The following is a 17612-nucleotide window of genomic DNA, read 5'->3' on the forward strand; positions in this document are numbered from 1 at the left end:
GTTTCAACGTTTATTTTTTTAGCCCACTGGCAAAGTTGATGCTTGTCTAAAGCATAAACCTCACTACATTTGGTTAGATTTCTCTGAAAACAAGGCTTAATATCGTGTGTCATTTTGCTTCTCAAGGATGTATACATTCTTTTACTGGGAACAAGACAACAATTCTGAGAAAGAAAATTATTTTGCAGTGTGGAAGGGAGACGAAAAGAAATAATATTCGTAGATGCAATAGAGGCACTAGGTGTTGCCCAATGACTCTCTAGAATAACATGCTTTGAGTTCAAGAGTTTCAACCCAGTCTGAGTCAACATTCTTTAAATATAATGAGCGTAATGAGAAAAGTGTCAGGATAAAAGGGTAAACAAAAAAAAAAAAAAAAAAACGGATGGACACAGGAATTACAGAGCAATCCACATCATCCTGTGATCTCGGTGCAAACCACAGTGGGAAGAAGACTGCTTTCCAGGAAATCCTGCACAAATTCTGTTTGACACACATATCAGGCTAAGCTAACTTATGTTGGAGAAATGGGATGTGTCCAAGGAAGTTTGTTCTTATAAGGTTGAAAGTCATAATTATGACATGATGTGCATTCAAGTACTTTAAGATGGAACTAAATGGAATTCTGAAATGTATTTTTTTATTGGCATATGTGTGTTTCTTCAACTTTGGCCAATTTCATTTTTCAGGGGTTCATTTTAATCCTTTAAGCTCTGAAAGTGTTTTTAAATAATTCCTGTTTCAGTGGCATGCCCAAAATGAAAGGCTTATATCTCTATTAAAAAAACAAAACAAAAAACAAGGAGGGTCAAGTGTTTGGTATCATTTTAAAAAAAACTTTTAAAACTTTTCGATGTAGATCAAGATTAATTGAGACTCTCAGCCTAGGAAACTGCTGAAAAAATAAATAAAATCGCACACAAAAAAAAAAAAAAGTTTTTTTCTTTTTTTTCTGATTTGAAATTATAAACCTCAGGGTTTAAATAATAAAAACTGCTTTTGTTTTGTTTGCAATCATGTCACCTGTAACCGAGTAAAAATTTGTGTTGATACGTCAAAGCAATGAAAGGTTATTGCATTACAAAAATGTCTCTAATTGTCGAAAAGTCTCTTCAAACAAATAAATCAAAATCATTTTAAATAAGTTTGAATTACACATGCAAACACAACAATGACTAAAGGTTTCCTTTCTCTTTTCAAAGCACACAGACATGAATTTAATAATGAGATTTCACCAAATGAGTTTCATTCTGTGCCATTTGAGTCATCATTGAGTCTGTGTCATGTACTTGGCACCATCTCCTGGTGGCCATATTTAATAAGTTACCAATCAGATGTCTCTGCCCAAATATGAATGACTTTTTGAAATGATCTGAACCCAATCTGATTGGTTTAGCGTTCCATGATGCTACATCATTTCCAATTATGTCAGCTGATCCAAGAAAGCTAACGTGTTTTTAGCCAGATTGCAAGATGCCAGATAGCCAAATGCTGTGTGCACTGTGCACATTGTGCTTCGTGTCAATTATCTAATGATCTATGCATCCAATTACCTTGTGTGTGGGCTTGTTTGAAAGATAATCGCCTCCTCTAATTAATGGTATGCAATATTTTGTTCTGTTCATTTTTAAGTGATGTTATTAGCAAAAACATGTAATATGAGCAACACCTGTTCACGTCACACGTATGTCAAAGACATGTACTTAGCAAAGACGTACTCACATTATTTTTGTTTGCGAGTAAAACAAATAGGTTGGTTTTATTCTACTCTTTCCAACAACGTATGGGCTTGTGGTGTGTCCATGTGCGTGTCATCTCGCAAGTATATTCTGCTCAACTTTATTGCATCACCACTGGTCACTGTTTCTCATATCGCCTCAAATCAACAACACTCACTGAAATTAAATGACTTGTGATCGCTTTCTCGCTGCAATTTCCTGACAAATTCTGCTCATGCAGAAAGGAGGCGCATGTAATCAATCACACACTGACCTCTCTCCAAGGTAATCTCCTATGGCTGTCTTGTTAAGACCTTCACCCTTGTAGAGGAACCGTGCAATATCTTCCCTGGTGTTCTTCAGAAGGTCATTTTCAATCAGGAACTTGATCCCCTGCAAACACACACACAAATTCAAAGTGTTAAGCCTGCAAGAAGATAAACATGATTTCATTCATTTTGGGAACATGATTCAACGGGCTGCTTCATCACCTTTTTGGGGTCCATGTTGAATTTCTTGCGGCCCATGGCCACTTGTTTGTTCCTCTGCATGTTTTTCCTGCAGAGAAAAAGACAATGGATGCACAACAACATAATTTTCTATAATTCCTAACGCTCTTAGTAACTTTTACATAAAATGCTGATAGTTTCATATACAGCAATATTGATGTCTTTCTAAAACCTCTGACTGATAAGATACAGAAGTGTATCGATACGAAGACAAACACTTTCTTTGGAAAAACATGCACCAATGAACAGTTCACAAGAAATGTGCAGCTAAGAAAGTTAAAGTTTTTGATTTCATGTTGACTTTAAAGATGCTAGCCAGATTTGAGACAGTCAAGTGGTGCACCTCACATGTGAATCACAGGTTGTAAGTGAAAAAAGACTGAGTGAAAATAGTGCGTAAAAGCAATGGGTAAGGGGGCGTTCACTCACCTCTCCTCTGTGGAACCCAGGTTCTCAATCTCACTGGTCACTTCAGCAATCTCATCCTTCAGACGCTGTGGTGAGAAGACATGTGAACATTCATATCAGACAAGACTCCAGAGAAGTTAACAACTGCCAACTGTACAGCTGAAAAATAACATAAAACATGAAACACACATGTACACACAGTGGCGTGTTGCAGATACAACTTTGCATCATTCCAATGCATGATAAGTTAATCAATAGCTTATTATAGAGTTATTCCATGTTAAACCAACCCAATTTCAGAAATTTCCCTGGCTGACATTTATAAAGAAAGATAAACAAATGATGATGATAGCTAAAATATTAAATGCCATGGATCAATATTTACTGAGTAATAGTGCTGGGTATTGATATAGATTTCCAGATTCAATTCGATTCTGATTCGATTCGATTCAATATAATGTCCCTTTTGCTTACATATAAAAGAAATTATCTCCCAGCTAATGCTGTTAATTATACAGGGGATCTTTTAACTAGGTACATCAGAAAAATATTAATTTCACTAATTAAATTTTACTACTTTTTCATCATTTGTCACATTTTGGCTTTTTAAAAAAGAAAAAAAATTATGTATTTAACCAATAAATAAGATATTATATTTTGCATATTATTTTTGTTACATATTTATTGTTAAATTGCATAAACTGTACTATTTACAAGTATTTACATTGATTTGTTGAACACATGCTTAAACTGGTACTGTCTATAACAAAAAATGGCATTTCTGTAAACATCGCTTTTAAATAAGCGAATGTTAACTAGAGAGGACTCGAAAGGCTTTACCTCATCTGTGTGATGCATGATTAGAATTAACTGTTTTTGATCAACAACTGACTGTAAAGAACAGAAAGGGTATTAAGAGACATTATTCAATGACAGATAGATTGTGTAGATCTCATCTTTGGACACATTATATGGAACAACTTTTACTCTCAACACACTGTGAAAGGATCTCGCTGCTGAACACTTCACGACTAAACTACACAATTACTGGTGAGTGAAATGTAAACATATATTAACATATATACAGTTGTGCTCAAAAGTTTGCATACCCTGGCAGAAATTGTGAAATTTTGGCATTGATTTTGAAAATATGACTGATCATGCAAAAAAAACTGTCTTTTATTTAAGGATAGTGATCATATGAAGCCATTTATTATCACATAGTTGTTTGGCTCCTTTTTAAATCATAATGATAACAGAAATCACCCAAATGGCCCTGATCAAAAGTTTACATACCCTTGAATGTTTGGCCTTGTTACAGACACACAAGGTGACACACACAAGTTTAAATGGCAATTAAAGGTTAATTTCCCACACCTGTGGCTTTTTAAATTGCAATTAGTGCCTGTGTATAAATAGTCAATGAGTTTGTTAGCTCTCACATGGATGCACTGAGCAGGCTAGATACTGAGCCATGGGGAGCAGAAAAGAACTGTCAAAAGACCTGCGTAACAAGGTAATGGAACTTTATAAAGATGGAAAATGATATAAAAAGATATCCAAAGCCTTGAAAATGCCAGTCAGTACTGTTCAATCACTTATTAAGAAGTGGAAAATTCGGGGATCTCTTGATACCAAGCCAAGATCAGGTAGACCAAGAAAGATTTCAGCCACAACTGCCAGAAGAATTGTTCGGACCAAAATAGAGCTTTATGGTCACAACCATAAGCGCTATGTTTGGAGAGGAGTCAACAAGTACTGTGCTCCTTGAAACAACCACACTGTCTTTTTCCAGAGCAGCCTGTATTTCACCTGAGGTTGCCTGTGGGTTTTTCTTTGTTTATATTTTACCCACCCCTACTGAGTAATCCATTATTTTGTAAAGGGGGGTCAAAATGAAAATTTTTGCCTACGCTTATTTTGAAGCAAAACTACAGGAAAAATAAAATACTTTGTAAAGGCAGCAGCATCATTATTTTATTTTGACACAGAGATAGGGAGGTCTATTACCAAAATCAGTTGACTTCAGCACCTCTTGTTGCATTATATGCCAAAGGTGTGAGTCCAAAAATTGGAAAAAGCACTTTGCTGTTTTTCCAAAGTTGGAGCACCTATAACTACAAAAGTATAAAATATATCTTAATATCCTTACAGATTCTGGTTTTGAACAAGCTTTCCTTTTGGCATCTTCATTTTTAAGGCCCTATTTGGTTAATTGTCAGAGATATGAGGCTCTCAAGGCTCCATCTGTAAATTCTTAAAAAAAAAAAAAAAATGTAATTGTTGAAAATAGAAATGTACCTTTATTTATTAACAGAAAAAAAAAACATTTCAAAATATCCATTTTTGAGAGTTCAGAAATACACTAATATGATGAATAAGCGACACATGTGGCCCTTCAGTACAAGACCTATCTCTAGTTTTTGGATTTCAGGAATGTACATCTGCAAAGTTCTGGAATGCATCAGTAGGGGTCCAAACACTAAATGTGCTGAAACGCTGCAGTATTTGTACTGATTTTCTTATGTCATTCTAGTATTAATGATATACATTGCCTGGGGACCTCTGGTTGAGTTTACACGGAATGACCCAATAAATGGATACAGATGGAAAAAGAGTGGGAGTATATATTGGTAAACTAAGATATCTACCTACAGCCAGAGGGAAATCCATTACACAATGCTCTCCAAATCTACACCACTCCAATGGTTTTCCTCTAATTTAACCAGAGTGTTTCACCAGAGGTGTTTTACAATGAGCAAACTGTAGCACTATGTTCTAAGAGTGAATTTTTCGGTCCTCAGTTAAAGTGAAATGCAGCAGCAAAGCAACCAAATCTGCCAATTGGATCATATTTGATACATATTTTTTTTTTTTTTTTTTAAATGGTTCCGGTTCTGGTTGTTGATTGGTCAATAAAGTGTCCCAGAAGCACTAAAATACAATGAGTGTTCATTTTCATTTTTTTTTATTTTAGTCATAATTTTGTCCTTTGATGAAAATGTCCTTTAAAAGGCAGTCAATATTTCATCATGTCATTGATTTTAGTCCATTTTACTGAAATGGCAAAGCATAATTTTATGTCGATAAAAATAACATTTTAGTTGACGATAATGTGCGAAATGACAAAAAAAAAGTGCATCAAACTGTAACAGACCAAACTTATATAACCAAATATTCAAATCATTTAAAAAATGTAGAATGTATACTTCCAATTATTTAAACTGACAATTACTTACATTGATGTATCAAATATAAAACTGTCCTGACATCCTGTTGTGAATTCCTCAAGTTTAGACAGTTTAGGATATTGCGTTACGTATAGTGTGTTTTTCACAAGTTGAGCATTCTAACTAGTTCGCCAGTAGTTCAATCATTGTCTAACTAGTAATCAGTAATTAGTTCCTTGTCTGTGCTGCATGTATCTTGTTGATATGTAAGGGATAATATACAGTTAGCCGGTTGTTATTGCACAATAAACCCAGACAGGGTGATCAAGACCCAGACGTAAAGCAGAGGACTCTTGCATCACTATTTTGCGATAACCACCAACTGACTGTACATTATCCAGCTTATTACACAGCTACTAACCAAATAAATAAATATATGGACATAAAATATTGATTTGCGTCAAAATTATGTAATTATGTGAGAAAAAAATAAATCGCTGAACAGCTGAAATCCACTAATCAGCACCATCGACCAATCAGTACTGAGTATTCCAACAAGCCATGTAATAAGGCTGATTATTACATGGCTCTCTGGAATACTCAATACTGATTGGGAGGGTCTTGATCACCCTGTCGGGGTTTATTGTGTGATAACAACAGACTGACTGTACATTACCCCTTACTTAATGTCACATATACAAGATGTGTTTGATAATTAAGATCTCTTATAGTGGAAGGAAGCCACTTAATTAATTTGCTTAACAAAATAATTCCTAAATAAATTTTTACAAAATATTTTTATCACATATCACGTATCTATTTAATAAAAGCTATATGTCATGCTTAACAGTCTCACATACCTTCTTGCTCTAATATACAGCTACAAGTCAGAAGTTTACATACACCTCAGCCAAATACATTTAAACTCAGTTCTTCACAATTCCTGACATTTAATTGTAGAAAACATTCCCTGTCTTAGGTCAGTCAGGATCACTACTTTATTTTAAGAATGTGAAATGTCAGAATAATAGTAGAGAGAATGATTTCAGCTTTTATTTCTTTCATCACATTCCCAGTGGGTCAGAAGTTTACATGCCTTTAAATTGTTTAACTTGGGTCAAATGTTTTGGGTAGCCTTCCACAAGCTTCTCACAATAAGTTGCTGGAATTTTGGCCCATTCCTCCAGACAGAACTGCTGTAACTGAGTCAGGTTTGTAGGCCTCCTTGCTCGCATACGCTTTTTCAGTTCTGCCCAAAAATTTCCTATTGGAATGAGGTCAGGGCTTTGTGATGGTCACTCAAATACCTTGACTTTGTTGTCCTTAAGCCATTTTGCCACAACTTTGGAGGTATGCTGAGATGTTGCTTCAATATATCCACATAATTTTGCTTCCTCACGATGCCATCTATTTTGTGAAGAGCACCAGTCCCTCCTGCAGCAAAGCACCCCAACAAAATGATGCTGCCACCCCCATGCTTCACGGTTGGGATGGTGTTCTTCGGCTTTCAAGCCTCACCCTTTTTCCTCCAAACATAATGATGGACATTACGGCCAAACAGTTCAATTTTTGCTTCATTAGACCAGAGGACATTTCTCCAAAAAGTAAGATCTTATCCCCATGTGCACTTGCAAACTGTAGTCTGGATTTTTTATGGTGGTTTTGGAGCAGTGGCTTCTTCTTTGCTGAGCAGCCTTTCAGGTTATGTCGATATAGGAATCGTTTTACTGTGGATATAGATACTTGTCTACCTGTTTCCTCCAGCATCTTCACAAGGTCCTTTGCTGTTATTCTGGGATTGATTTGCACTTATCGCATCAAACTATGTTTATCTCTAGGAGACAGAATGCGTCTCTTTCCTGAGTGGTATGATGGCTGCATGGTCCCATGGTGTTTATACTTGCATACTATTGTTTGTATAGATGAACGTGGTACCTTCAGGCATTTGGAAATTTCTCCCAAGGATGAACCAGACTTGAGGATGTCCACAATTTGTTTTCTGAGGTCTTAGATGATTTCTTTTGATTTTCCCATGATGTCAAGCAAAGAGGCACTGAGTTTGAAGGTAGGCCTTAAAATACAACCACAGGAACACCTCCAATCAGAAGCTAATTGTCTAAAGGCATCAATTTCATCACTTTCTGGAATTTTCCAAGCTGCTTAAAGGCACAGTTAACTTGGTGTATGTAAACTTCTGACCCAATGGAATTGTGATATAGTCAATTAAAAGTGAAACAATCTGTCAGTAAAAAATTTTTTGAAAAATTTACTTGTGTCATGCACAAAGTAGATGCCCTAAATGACTTGCCAAAACTATAGTTTGCTAATATTAAATCTGTGGAGCGGTTAAAAAAAACATTTGTTTTAATGACTTCAACCTAAGTGTAGATAAACTTATGACTTCAACTGTATGTTTAGTGGCAATTTGGTGGACATGAGATTTCACACTATGACACAATGAAAACAGTGACCAAGTGAGTAACAAAATGTGTTTTTGCATGCAGCTTGTGGTTGCTACTGGTTAGGACACAATCTCGGGTTAACTAGGATGAGATTTGGATTTATTGTTGCTGTTAAAACATGGTGCTGTACAGTATCATGCTTTTGTATTCTAGATTCTCTCTGCATGTGTCCTGATAATTAAATCTAATTAATTTGGAGGAATCGTTTGCTCTAGAAAGCTCTTTTTGTTATAACTGACATAATAGGAGGACAACTGGAGAAAGACCCCAGAGTCAAGGCAAGAGATGCCAAAATTGGATTATTTTTCTGTCTTTGGAGAGATTAATGGGATTAAGACACAAGTATGTCTCTTCTGCCAAGAGTTTATTGATGTCTGGAGTCGGGCTGGCCCTGAGGTCACATGATGAAGAGTTTCCCCTCTCGTGCTCATTAATCCTACTTCAACACCAGCTGTACAGCTCACAATCATGGTGAAATTCTGCAAACTGTTTGTTCCTCTTCTGTTTGTATAGGTCTGTCCCGTTTCATAAATAGTTCTTCCTGTCCTCTATGGGGTTGTGCACTATTCAATGGCAATTTTTAGTATGTCGCAGCTTTCCCTGGATAGTGGAAGGCAATGCGGGCCTGACAAAACTTGTCATGAAGGTAAAATTGGCATCTACAGAAACGTTTGTGGAGAAGACAGCATTTTCCAAATGTGACTAAATGCTTTTCCATCATTGTGTGATTCCTTAAAGTATATAAAAAGTCATTTTTGGGCACTTGTATTGAACATAGATTCAGGTTAGCTAACATGCTAATTCTAGTAGCAACACCACACATAAGGACATACTTCTGAAACTTCATTTTCCTCAACTTGAAAATGGCAAATGTTTACATGTGTAAGAAAAACCAAAACCAAAAAAAACAGTAATCCATCTGAGACCGCAAGAGCCTTTAAAAGTTGAGTCATTTCCTTTTTGGGCTAATTCTGTTCATACAACATGAATTATTGGCCAAAAGTAGGACACTACATTATATCTCACTTAATTTTAGATTTTCGAGGTTTCTTTTTCTGGGATTCAAAGTTAAATATTCGTTCATATCATTTTAATAGGATCTGAGAGATTAGATGAAATGGTAAAATGAATACTGTTTTATATATATACACATACATTGTCATTTTTGAAGTAGGGCTGAAACGATTAGTCAACGTTATCTACAATGTAGACAATAAAAAATTGTCGACAAAAATGTTTATTGTCGAATAGTCATTTGATCTCATTTAACATAACATGAGATCACATTAAACTCTAATGATGATGCGCGAGAGCAGCACTACAGTTCGCACCTGAATGAGGAGAGGAAGAATTACACAGCTCACAGTCCAGATGCACTCTAAACTTTCCAAACAGATTCAGGTGATGTAGATCGCAAAGTATGAGGGAATTATAATGCAAAAATACCAAATAAGTAAATACAGAAGCACTCTCATTGTGGAGCCGGAGCTCTTTAAAAGGAAACACCCCGTTACATCTTTAATGCAGTTATATTTAATGCATTACAGCTTTATTAAAGTTCAAATAATACGGAAGCAGATCATGTAAATAACTACAAACTCCAAAACTGGCATTTCTCTGTGCGGTCAGCGCACAGTGTCCTGATCTAAGGGGGAGAGATTGAAACTGCACACGGCTGATGCACGCTGTCACGGGGATGCTGATCCCTCGAGCGCGCACGCTTAATGCAGCTAGATTATCACATGATGACTCGTGACTTATTGAATCATAATATGCGTCACTGTGCATTTCTTAACATGAAGAAAATTGGCAATACGCAGCTTTATTAATAAGAGAGAGTTTGTTTTTGTGAGTTAAAGATGGACTGAAGTGAACAGAAATGTGAGAGAGGGTAGTCTTCTGTTGCAATAATCACAGAATAGTCAAATAATTGTTCTAATAATCGTTAGATTAATCGACTATCAAAATAATTAGTTGCAGCCCTATTTTGAAGGCTTTTGAATGTTGACATGCTTCATCCAACAACAAAGCACTTTTAAAATCATTCACTCATGGATTTAGCCCAATACATTTATCATCACCTTAGCCTATACATTTATTCCTGACATAAAACTTAATATTCTACCCTAATATGTACACTACTAATTGTTATAAAGTGTGGATTCTGTGAATCTGTCCATGATTTACACATTGTGGTGATCATAGGGCAAAATTGAACATTTGTTCATATCAGTTCTAGAAAGTAATTTTGCCACAGTTTTTTATTACCTGAATATCGTCCAGCAGTTCTTGCTTTCGTCGTCGGATGTTCTCCAGCTCTTTTTGCTCCTCGGGTGTGAGGTCATCAGGCACTAGAGACAACATGAAAATAAAAGATTATTTATGTGAGCTAGTGTCAGCTAAACAACCAGATAAGCTTTTACAACATTTGAAATAATCTGTCTCATTAGGTCGATATTGGAAGCAGAGTGAAGCATGGAAATTACACGGTAAAACCCTCTTTGAAAAGTCCCTTTAAAGTAACCTTTACTACAGCCGCACACATTTAAGCATTCAGGCATCGTGCTCTATTTTCGTGAGCGCACGGAGCGCAGTGCTACGTGCAACGATCGTGCTCAACGGCTTATCCGATTTTCGAGAGGCGCTAATTCTATGCACAACTTTTGTGCCAGTGCAAAGCACAATTGAGCGTGGGTGGGAGTGTTTGCCTGCAAACTGTGAGTGTATTGTATGGTAATGAAGTGGCACAAAGTGCAATTTGCTATTTTACAGAGAAATAGGCCATTGTGCTCAGACGTTTCAAAAGCATGTCTGTTTAAAGTGCAAAGTTTAAACTCAGTTCCTGCATCATGTCCAAACTCAGAAAATATAGTGGAACATCAAATCATGTCCCTGACAATCAGAGTTGTGGCAATCTTACATGAAACAAAAATGTATAAGATTTGTGTTATCTATAGGTAATGGTTTATTTTTCAATTATTATTATAATGTTTATATTTACAACTGTATTTATGATCTAATTTATATGGGTATTTTTCCACCTGTTGTTGTAGAGTAATTTTTAAGTCACTGCAAAAGAGACCAGTGGAAGACGTTGGGAAGGATAAAGTGGTCTTTTGACCACTTCATTATTTTGATTATATTTTCATTCCGTTTGAAGTGTAATTTGAATTTAGAAATATTTTTGGTTAAATTTTTTCATGTTTCAATAAATGAATTTAACTGTTCAATGATTTGTGTGTCAGTAGATGAAAATTATTAATAATACTTACATTCTCTATAATATAATGGAGCATATATCCAAAACCTGACAAGAAACACATTTTCTATGCTTATAAAAAGGAACGTGCCACTGTCATAGACATATTTCTATTCTTGTAATTCACTGCATACAGTACTTTTACACTAGGGCTGTCACTATTGATTATCAGAATCAGAATGAGCTTTATTGCCAAGTGTTCTCACGTACACAAGGATTTTTTTTTTTTTTTTTTTGGGTGATAGGAGAAACAAGTACATACAGAACGTTACAGTGAGACAGAATATAAGAGGAGTATAAATAGACATACAAATAATAAGACATATAACAGAGAATGGCGTATGTACATGTGCAAGTGGTAATGTATGTGCAAGGTAGGGGAATGTACAGTTATTGAATTAAATATGTGAATTTACATATGTACATGAGATATGTATTTACATTATTGCACTATGGGGGAGACCTGAGGCAGTTTAATTGTTCATGAGGAAAATGGCCTGAGGGTACAAACTGTTCTCGTTTCTGGATGTCCTGGCACTCAGTGCTCTGTAGCACTGGCCAGAGGGCACCAGTTCAAAGAGGGAGTGGGAAGGGTGTGTGGGGTCCAGAGTGATTCTACCTGCACGTTTCCTCACTCTGGAGATGTACAGGTCTTGGAGGGTGCGCAGGGGGCACCAATAATTCTCTCAGCAGTCCTGACTGTCCATTGTAGTTTCCTTCTGTCTGATTTGGTGGCTGAACCAAACCAGACATTTATAGATGTACACAGGACAGACTCAGTGACGGCCGAGTAGAACTGTGTCAGCAGCTCCTGTGGCAGGTTGAACTTCCTCAGCTGGCAAAGGAAGTACAACCTCTGCTGAACCTTCTTTACAATGGAGTCTATGTGGGTGTCCCACTTCAGGTACTGAGAGATGGTAGAGCCCAGGAACCTGAATGACTCCACTGCTGCCACAGTGCTGTTCAGGATGGTGAACACTATCACTATCACTACCACTATCATCTCCACTGTTTTGAGCGTGTTCAGCTCAAGGACTACACCAGAAGCCAGCTGTTCAACCTCCCATCTGTATGCAGACTCGGCACGGATGAGGCCAATGACCGTGGTGTCATCTGCAAACTTCAGGAGCTTGACAGTAGGGTCCTTTGCAGTGCAGTCATTCATGTACAGGGAGAAGAGCAGTGGAGAGAGAACGCTTCCCTGAGGAGCACCAGTGCTAATAGTGAGGGTCCCGGATGTGAGTTTCCCCAGTCCCACTAGCTTCAGCCTATCTGTCAGAAAGCTGATGTTCCATCGACAGATTGGGGTGGGCACAGACAGCTGGGTCAGTTTGGTTGAGAGAAGATCAGGCATGATGGTATTAAAGGCTGAACTGAAGTCCACAAATAGGATCCTTGCATAAGTACCAGGTCTGTCGAGGTGTTGCAGGATATAATGCACTCAAATATTGACAGCATCATCCACAGACCTGTTTGCTCGGTAAGAAAACTGAAGGGGGTCCAGCAGGGGTCCAATGATGTCCTTCAGGTAGGCAAAAACCAGTCTCTCAAATGACTTCATGACCACAGATCAATCAAACTAATATAAATCTTCCTCTGAAGCACGTATTCTAACAGTCTCTCCTCAACAGTTCCCTGTAACTTTTAACTTTCTTTTCTAATGATAAAAGGCAAATATCAATAAAACTTCTATTATATACCATCTGCAAATATCTAGTTTAAACAGATGTAATTTATGAACCTCAAGAAAATCCAGTGTTTTCTTCCCAGCAAGTGCTCATCTAATATCTTCCTCTAAAGCGTGTATTCTATCTGCCAGAATCAAAACTTCAGGATCAGGATAAAAAGTTCCTCAGATTCACAAATCATGACGGTCAGTCTGTGACAATCCAAGCAGGTGATCCTGGCTGTTTAAACTGTCAGGATATTGTTGCTGCTCCCTGGATCCACAGGAGCGCATGAGTGCAACTTCAAGGTAAAAGCGCTTCACGTGTGCTGTAAGTAAATGTCTTATTCACTATGCACTGTATGTACAATTGGTTTGATTCAGTATTTTTTTAGAAAATGTGATTGCTAACGTGGACATGCCATCTATGGTTGCTGGACTACTGTGTGTACTGTTATTTCCTTCTTCCTAATATATTAATAATTTCTTCATTTGCAAATTACAAAAATTTGATGACTAGACAGAAATCAGAAGTAACTGCTATCTACCATTTAAAATACAATATTATTTTATATTTTATATTATTATTATAAGTTAAAGTTTAGTGTGAAATTGAGTAAATATAGTGGTAAATAAGTGTTTATAAATTGTTTACCAATTTTATGTTTATGTTATTTACTATATTAAATTGTGTGATATATTGGCATTGTATTGGCCTATTGGCCAACCTGCTCTCTGGATATTGGCATCGGCTATTAGAAAACTCATAAACTATTGTGGGGGAAAGAAAAACTATTTCAGAAAATAAATTCCCTCCCTCTCCTCTAAGGAGCTCCGTAAAAAGGTACAGAACCAGAAAATCAAACCGTTGAACTGAACTTAGTCTAGATTTCCTACCAATTAAAATGTCCATTTACTCATGTACTTTCAAAGAGAAAAAGTGCTAAAACATGGAGATAATCACAACTACAACTTTCCCTGTGGAAAAATAGTGTTGGTGCTCTGATACTGGGTTGATACTCAAATCTATTGTTTTCTCCAAATGACAAGGTATCGCCAATATCCACACAAAAACTGAGGCAAGATTTACTCAACACAATATACATATCTAATATACACATAATTACAAACAACACAATATACAAATAATAATAATATACAATGTACAGTATACAATACACACAATATAGAATACACATTATACAATAAAATATACTGTAGGTTGTATTGTACTGTATTGACATTCAGGCTGTCAGTTGATAGTCAGTTGCCAGTGTGTTGTTAAGAGAGAATATAATTTATGACAGTCCAGTGTGAGATAATAAGATTAATACAGTGCAGTGCTGATGTATATTGATCGTGAGAGATCAAGAGATCAAAAGTCTGATTGCTTGGGGGAAGAAGCTGTCATGAAGTCAGCTGGTGCGGGTGCTGATGCTGCGATACCGCCTGACTGATGGTAGCAGTGAGAACAGCTCATGGCTCGGGTGGCTGGAGTCTCTGATGATCCTCCGAGCTTTTTTCACACACCGCCTGGTATATGTCCTGGAGGGAGGGAAGCTCACCTCCGATGATGTGTCTGGCAGTTCACACCACCCTTTACAGGGCTTAGCGGTTGTGGGTGGAGCTATTGCCGTACCAGGTATTGATCCGGACTCAAGATGGCGCCGAGTATGGCTGCTGCGTTGTGAGCTCTGACACAACATTGCAGTTTTTTGTTTGTTTTGTTTACAATTCTTATGTTTTTGTCTTGGATGTTGTCTGCCTTATTGTCTATGACAGACAAACACTTTTGGACATTGGTTCTGCAATTGCACACCGTAAACCGGACTTCAAATTCCTCAATGCCGACCTGCTGTTTTCAAACATGGCAGCAGAGCCCTTTGTCTGGGCAGCCCGGCCGCGGAAACGTAGAAGGAAAAGGGGAAACAGAGCCGGCGTTCTCATCAGAGTAAGACGTCGCACAAATCGACCCCCGCTACCCAGTATTCTACTGGCAAATGTTCAGTCTCTGGACAACAAGCTCTGCGAGCTGAGAGCGCGGATCTCTTTCCAACGAGAGACGAGGGACTGCTGCATTATCAGCCTTACGGAAACTTGGATGTCTGCTGAGATTCCAGATTCAGCCATCGAACCCGCGGGGTTCTCCGTGCACCGAACGGACAGAGCGAAAGACCTTTCAGGTAAAAGCAGAGGTGGTGTCTCGCGGAGACAGAGACAATTCGGGGATCTCTTGATACCAAGCCAAGGTCAAGCAGACCAAGAAAAATTTCAGCCACAACTGCTAGAAGAATTGTTTGGGATATAAAGGAAAACCCACAGGTAACCTCAGGTGAAATACAGGCTGCTCTGGAAAAAGACGGTGTGGTTGTTTCAAGGAGCACAATACGACGATACTTGAACAAAAATGAGCTGCATGGTCGAGTTGCCAGAAAGAAGCCTTTACTGCGCCAATGCCACAAAAAAGCCCGGTTACAATATGCCCGACAACACCTTGACACGCCTCACAGCTTCTGGCACACTTAATTTGGAGTGATGAGACCAAAATAGAGCTTTATGGTCACAACCATAAGCGCTATTTTTGGAGAGGGGTCAACAAGGCCTATAGTGAAAAGAATACCATCCCCACTGTGAAGCATGGTGGTGGCTCACTGATGTTTTGGGGGTGTATGAGCTCTAAAGGCACAGGGAATCTTGTGAAAATTGATGGCAAGATGAATGCAGCATGTTAACAGAAAATACTGGCAGACAATTTGCATTCTTCTGCACGAAAGCTGCACATGGGACGTTCTTGGACTTTCCAACATGACAATGACCCTAAGCACAAGGCCAAGTTGACCCTCCAGTGGTTACAGCAGAAAAAGGTGAAGGTTCTGGAGTGGCCATCACAGTCTCCTGACCTTAATATCATCGAGCCACTCTGGGGAGATCTCAAACATGCGGTTCATGCAAGACGACCAAAGACTTTGCATGACCTGGAGGCATTTTGCCAAGACGAATGGGCAGCTATACCACCTGCAAGAATTTGGGGCCTCATAGACAACTATTACAAAAGACTGCACGCTGTCATTGATGCTAAAGGGGGCAATACACAGTATTAAGAACTAAGGGTATGCAGACTTTTGAACAGGAGTCAATTCATTATTTTCTTTGTTGCCATGTTTTGTTTTATGATTGTGCCATTCTGTTATAACCTACAGTTGAATATGAATCCCATAAGAAATAAAAGAAATGTGTTTTGCCTGCTCACTCATGTTTTCTTTAAAAATGGTACATATATTACCAATTCTCTAAGGGTATGCAAAATTTTGAGCACAACTGTATATATATATATATATATATATATATATACACATACATACATACATACATACACACACACACACACAGGCGGCTAAAAGTTTGGCAGTTTGGAATAATGAACAGATTTTGCTGTTTCGGAAGGAAATTGGTACTTTAATTCAACAAAGTGGCATTCAACTGATCACAAAGTATAGTCAGGACATTACTGATTTAAAAAACAGCACCATCACTATTTGACAAAAGTCATTTTTGATAAAATCTAGACAGGCACCATTTCCAGCAGCCATCACTCCAACACCTTATCCTTGAGTAATCATGCTAAATTGCTAATTTGGTACTAGAAAATCACTTGCCATTATATCAAACACAACTGAAAGCTATTTGGTTCATTAAATGAAGCTTAACATTGTGTTTGTGTTTGTTTTTGAGTTGCCACAGTATGCAATAGACTGGCATGTCTTAAGGTCAATATTAGGTCAAAAATGGCAAAAAAGAAACAGCTTTCTCTAGAAACTCATCAGTCAATCATTGTTTTGAGAAATGAAGGCTATACAATGCTTGAAATTGCCCAAAAACTGAAGATTTCATACAAAGGTGTACACTACAGTCTTCAAAGACAAAGGACAACTGGCTCTAACAAGGAGAGAAAGAGATGTGGAAGACCAGATGTACAACTAAACAAGAGGATAAGTACATCAGAGTCATTAGTTTGAGAAATAGAAGTCTCACATGTCCTCAGCTGACAGCTTCATTGAATTCTACCCGCTCAACACCAGTTTCATGTACAACAGTAAAGAGAAGACTCAGGGGTGCAGGCCTTATGGGAAGAATTGCAAAGAAAAAGCCACTTTTGAAACAGAAAAACAAAAATAAAAGGTTAGAGTGGGCAAAGAAACACAGACATTGGACAACAGATAATTGGAAAAGAGTGTTATGGATCTTAAACCCATTGAGCTTTTGTGGGATCAGCTAGACTGTAAGGTGCGTGAGAAGTGCCCGACAAGACAGCCACATCTACAGCAAGTGCTACAGGAAGTGTGGGGTGAAGCGTTTATTAGTATATTTCTGGATATTTTGCAGCAATCTTAAAATATATTGTTTCTATACTAACATGCTT

General features: G+C 37.6%; 1 protein-coding gene across 4 annotated transcripts in view; it reads right to left on the minus strand.

Moving 5' to 3' along the window:
- LOC127450363 (cytohesin-1-like) overlaps positions 1 to 17612 on the minus strand; it is a 91820-nt gene that overhangs the window by 22972 nt on the left and 51236 nt on the right. For all 4 annotated transcript variants that reach the window (XM_051714435.1, XM_051714432.1, XM_051714434.1 and 1 more), the window contains 4 exons: positions 10536 to 10618; positions 2657 to 2721; positions 2210 to 2276; positions 1993 to 2111 (listed from right to left, as the gene is read on the minus strand). In XM_051714435.1, the coding sequence (XP_051570395.1) occupies positions 1993 to 2111; positions 2210 to 2276; positions 2657 to 2721; positions 10536 to 10618 (334 nt within the window). The remainder of the gene's footprint in view (positions 1 to 1992; positions 2112 to 2209; positions 2277 to 2656; positions 2722 to 10535; positions 10619 to 17612) is intronic.

The sequence above is a fragment of the Myxocyprinus asiaticus genome, chromosome 13 (assembly GCF_019703515.2).
Source record: "Myxocyprinus asiaticus isolate MX2 ecotype Aquarium Trade chromosome 13, UBuf_Myxa_2, whole genome shotgun sequence".
NCBI lineage: Eukaryota > Metazoa > Chordata > Actinopteri > Cypriniformes > Catostomidae > Myxocyprinus > Myxocyprinus asiaticus.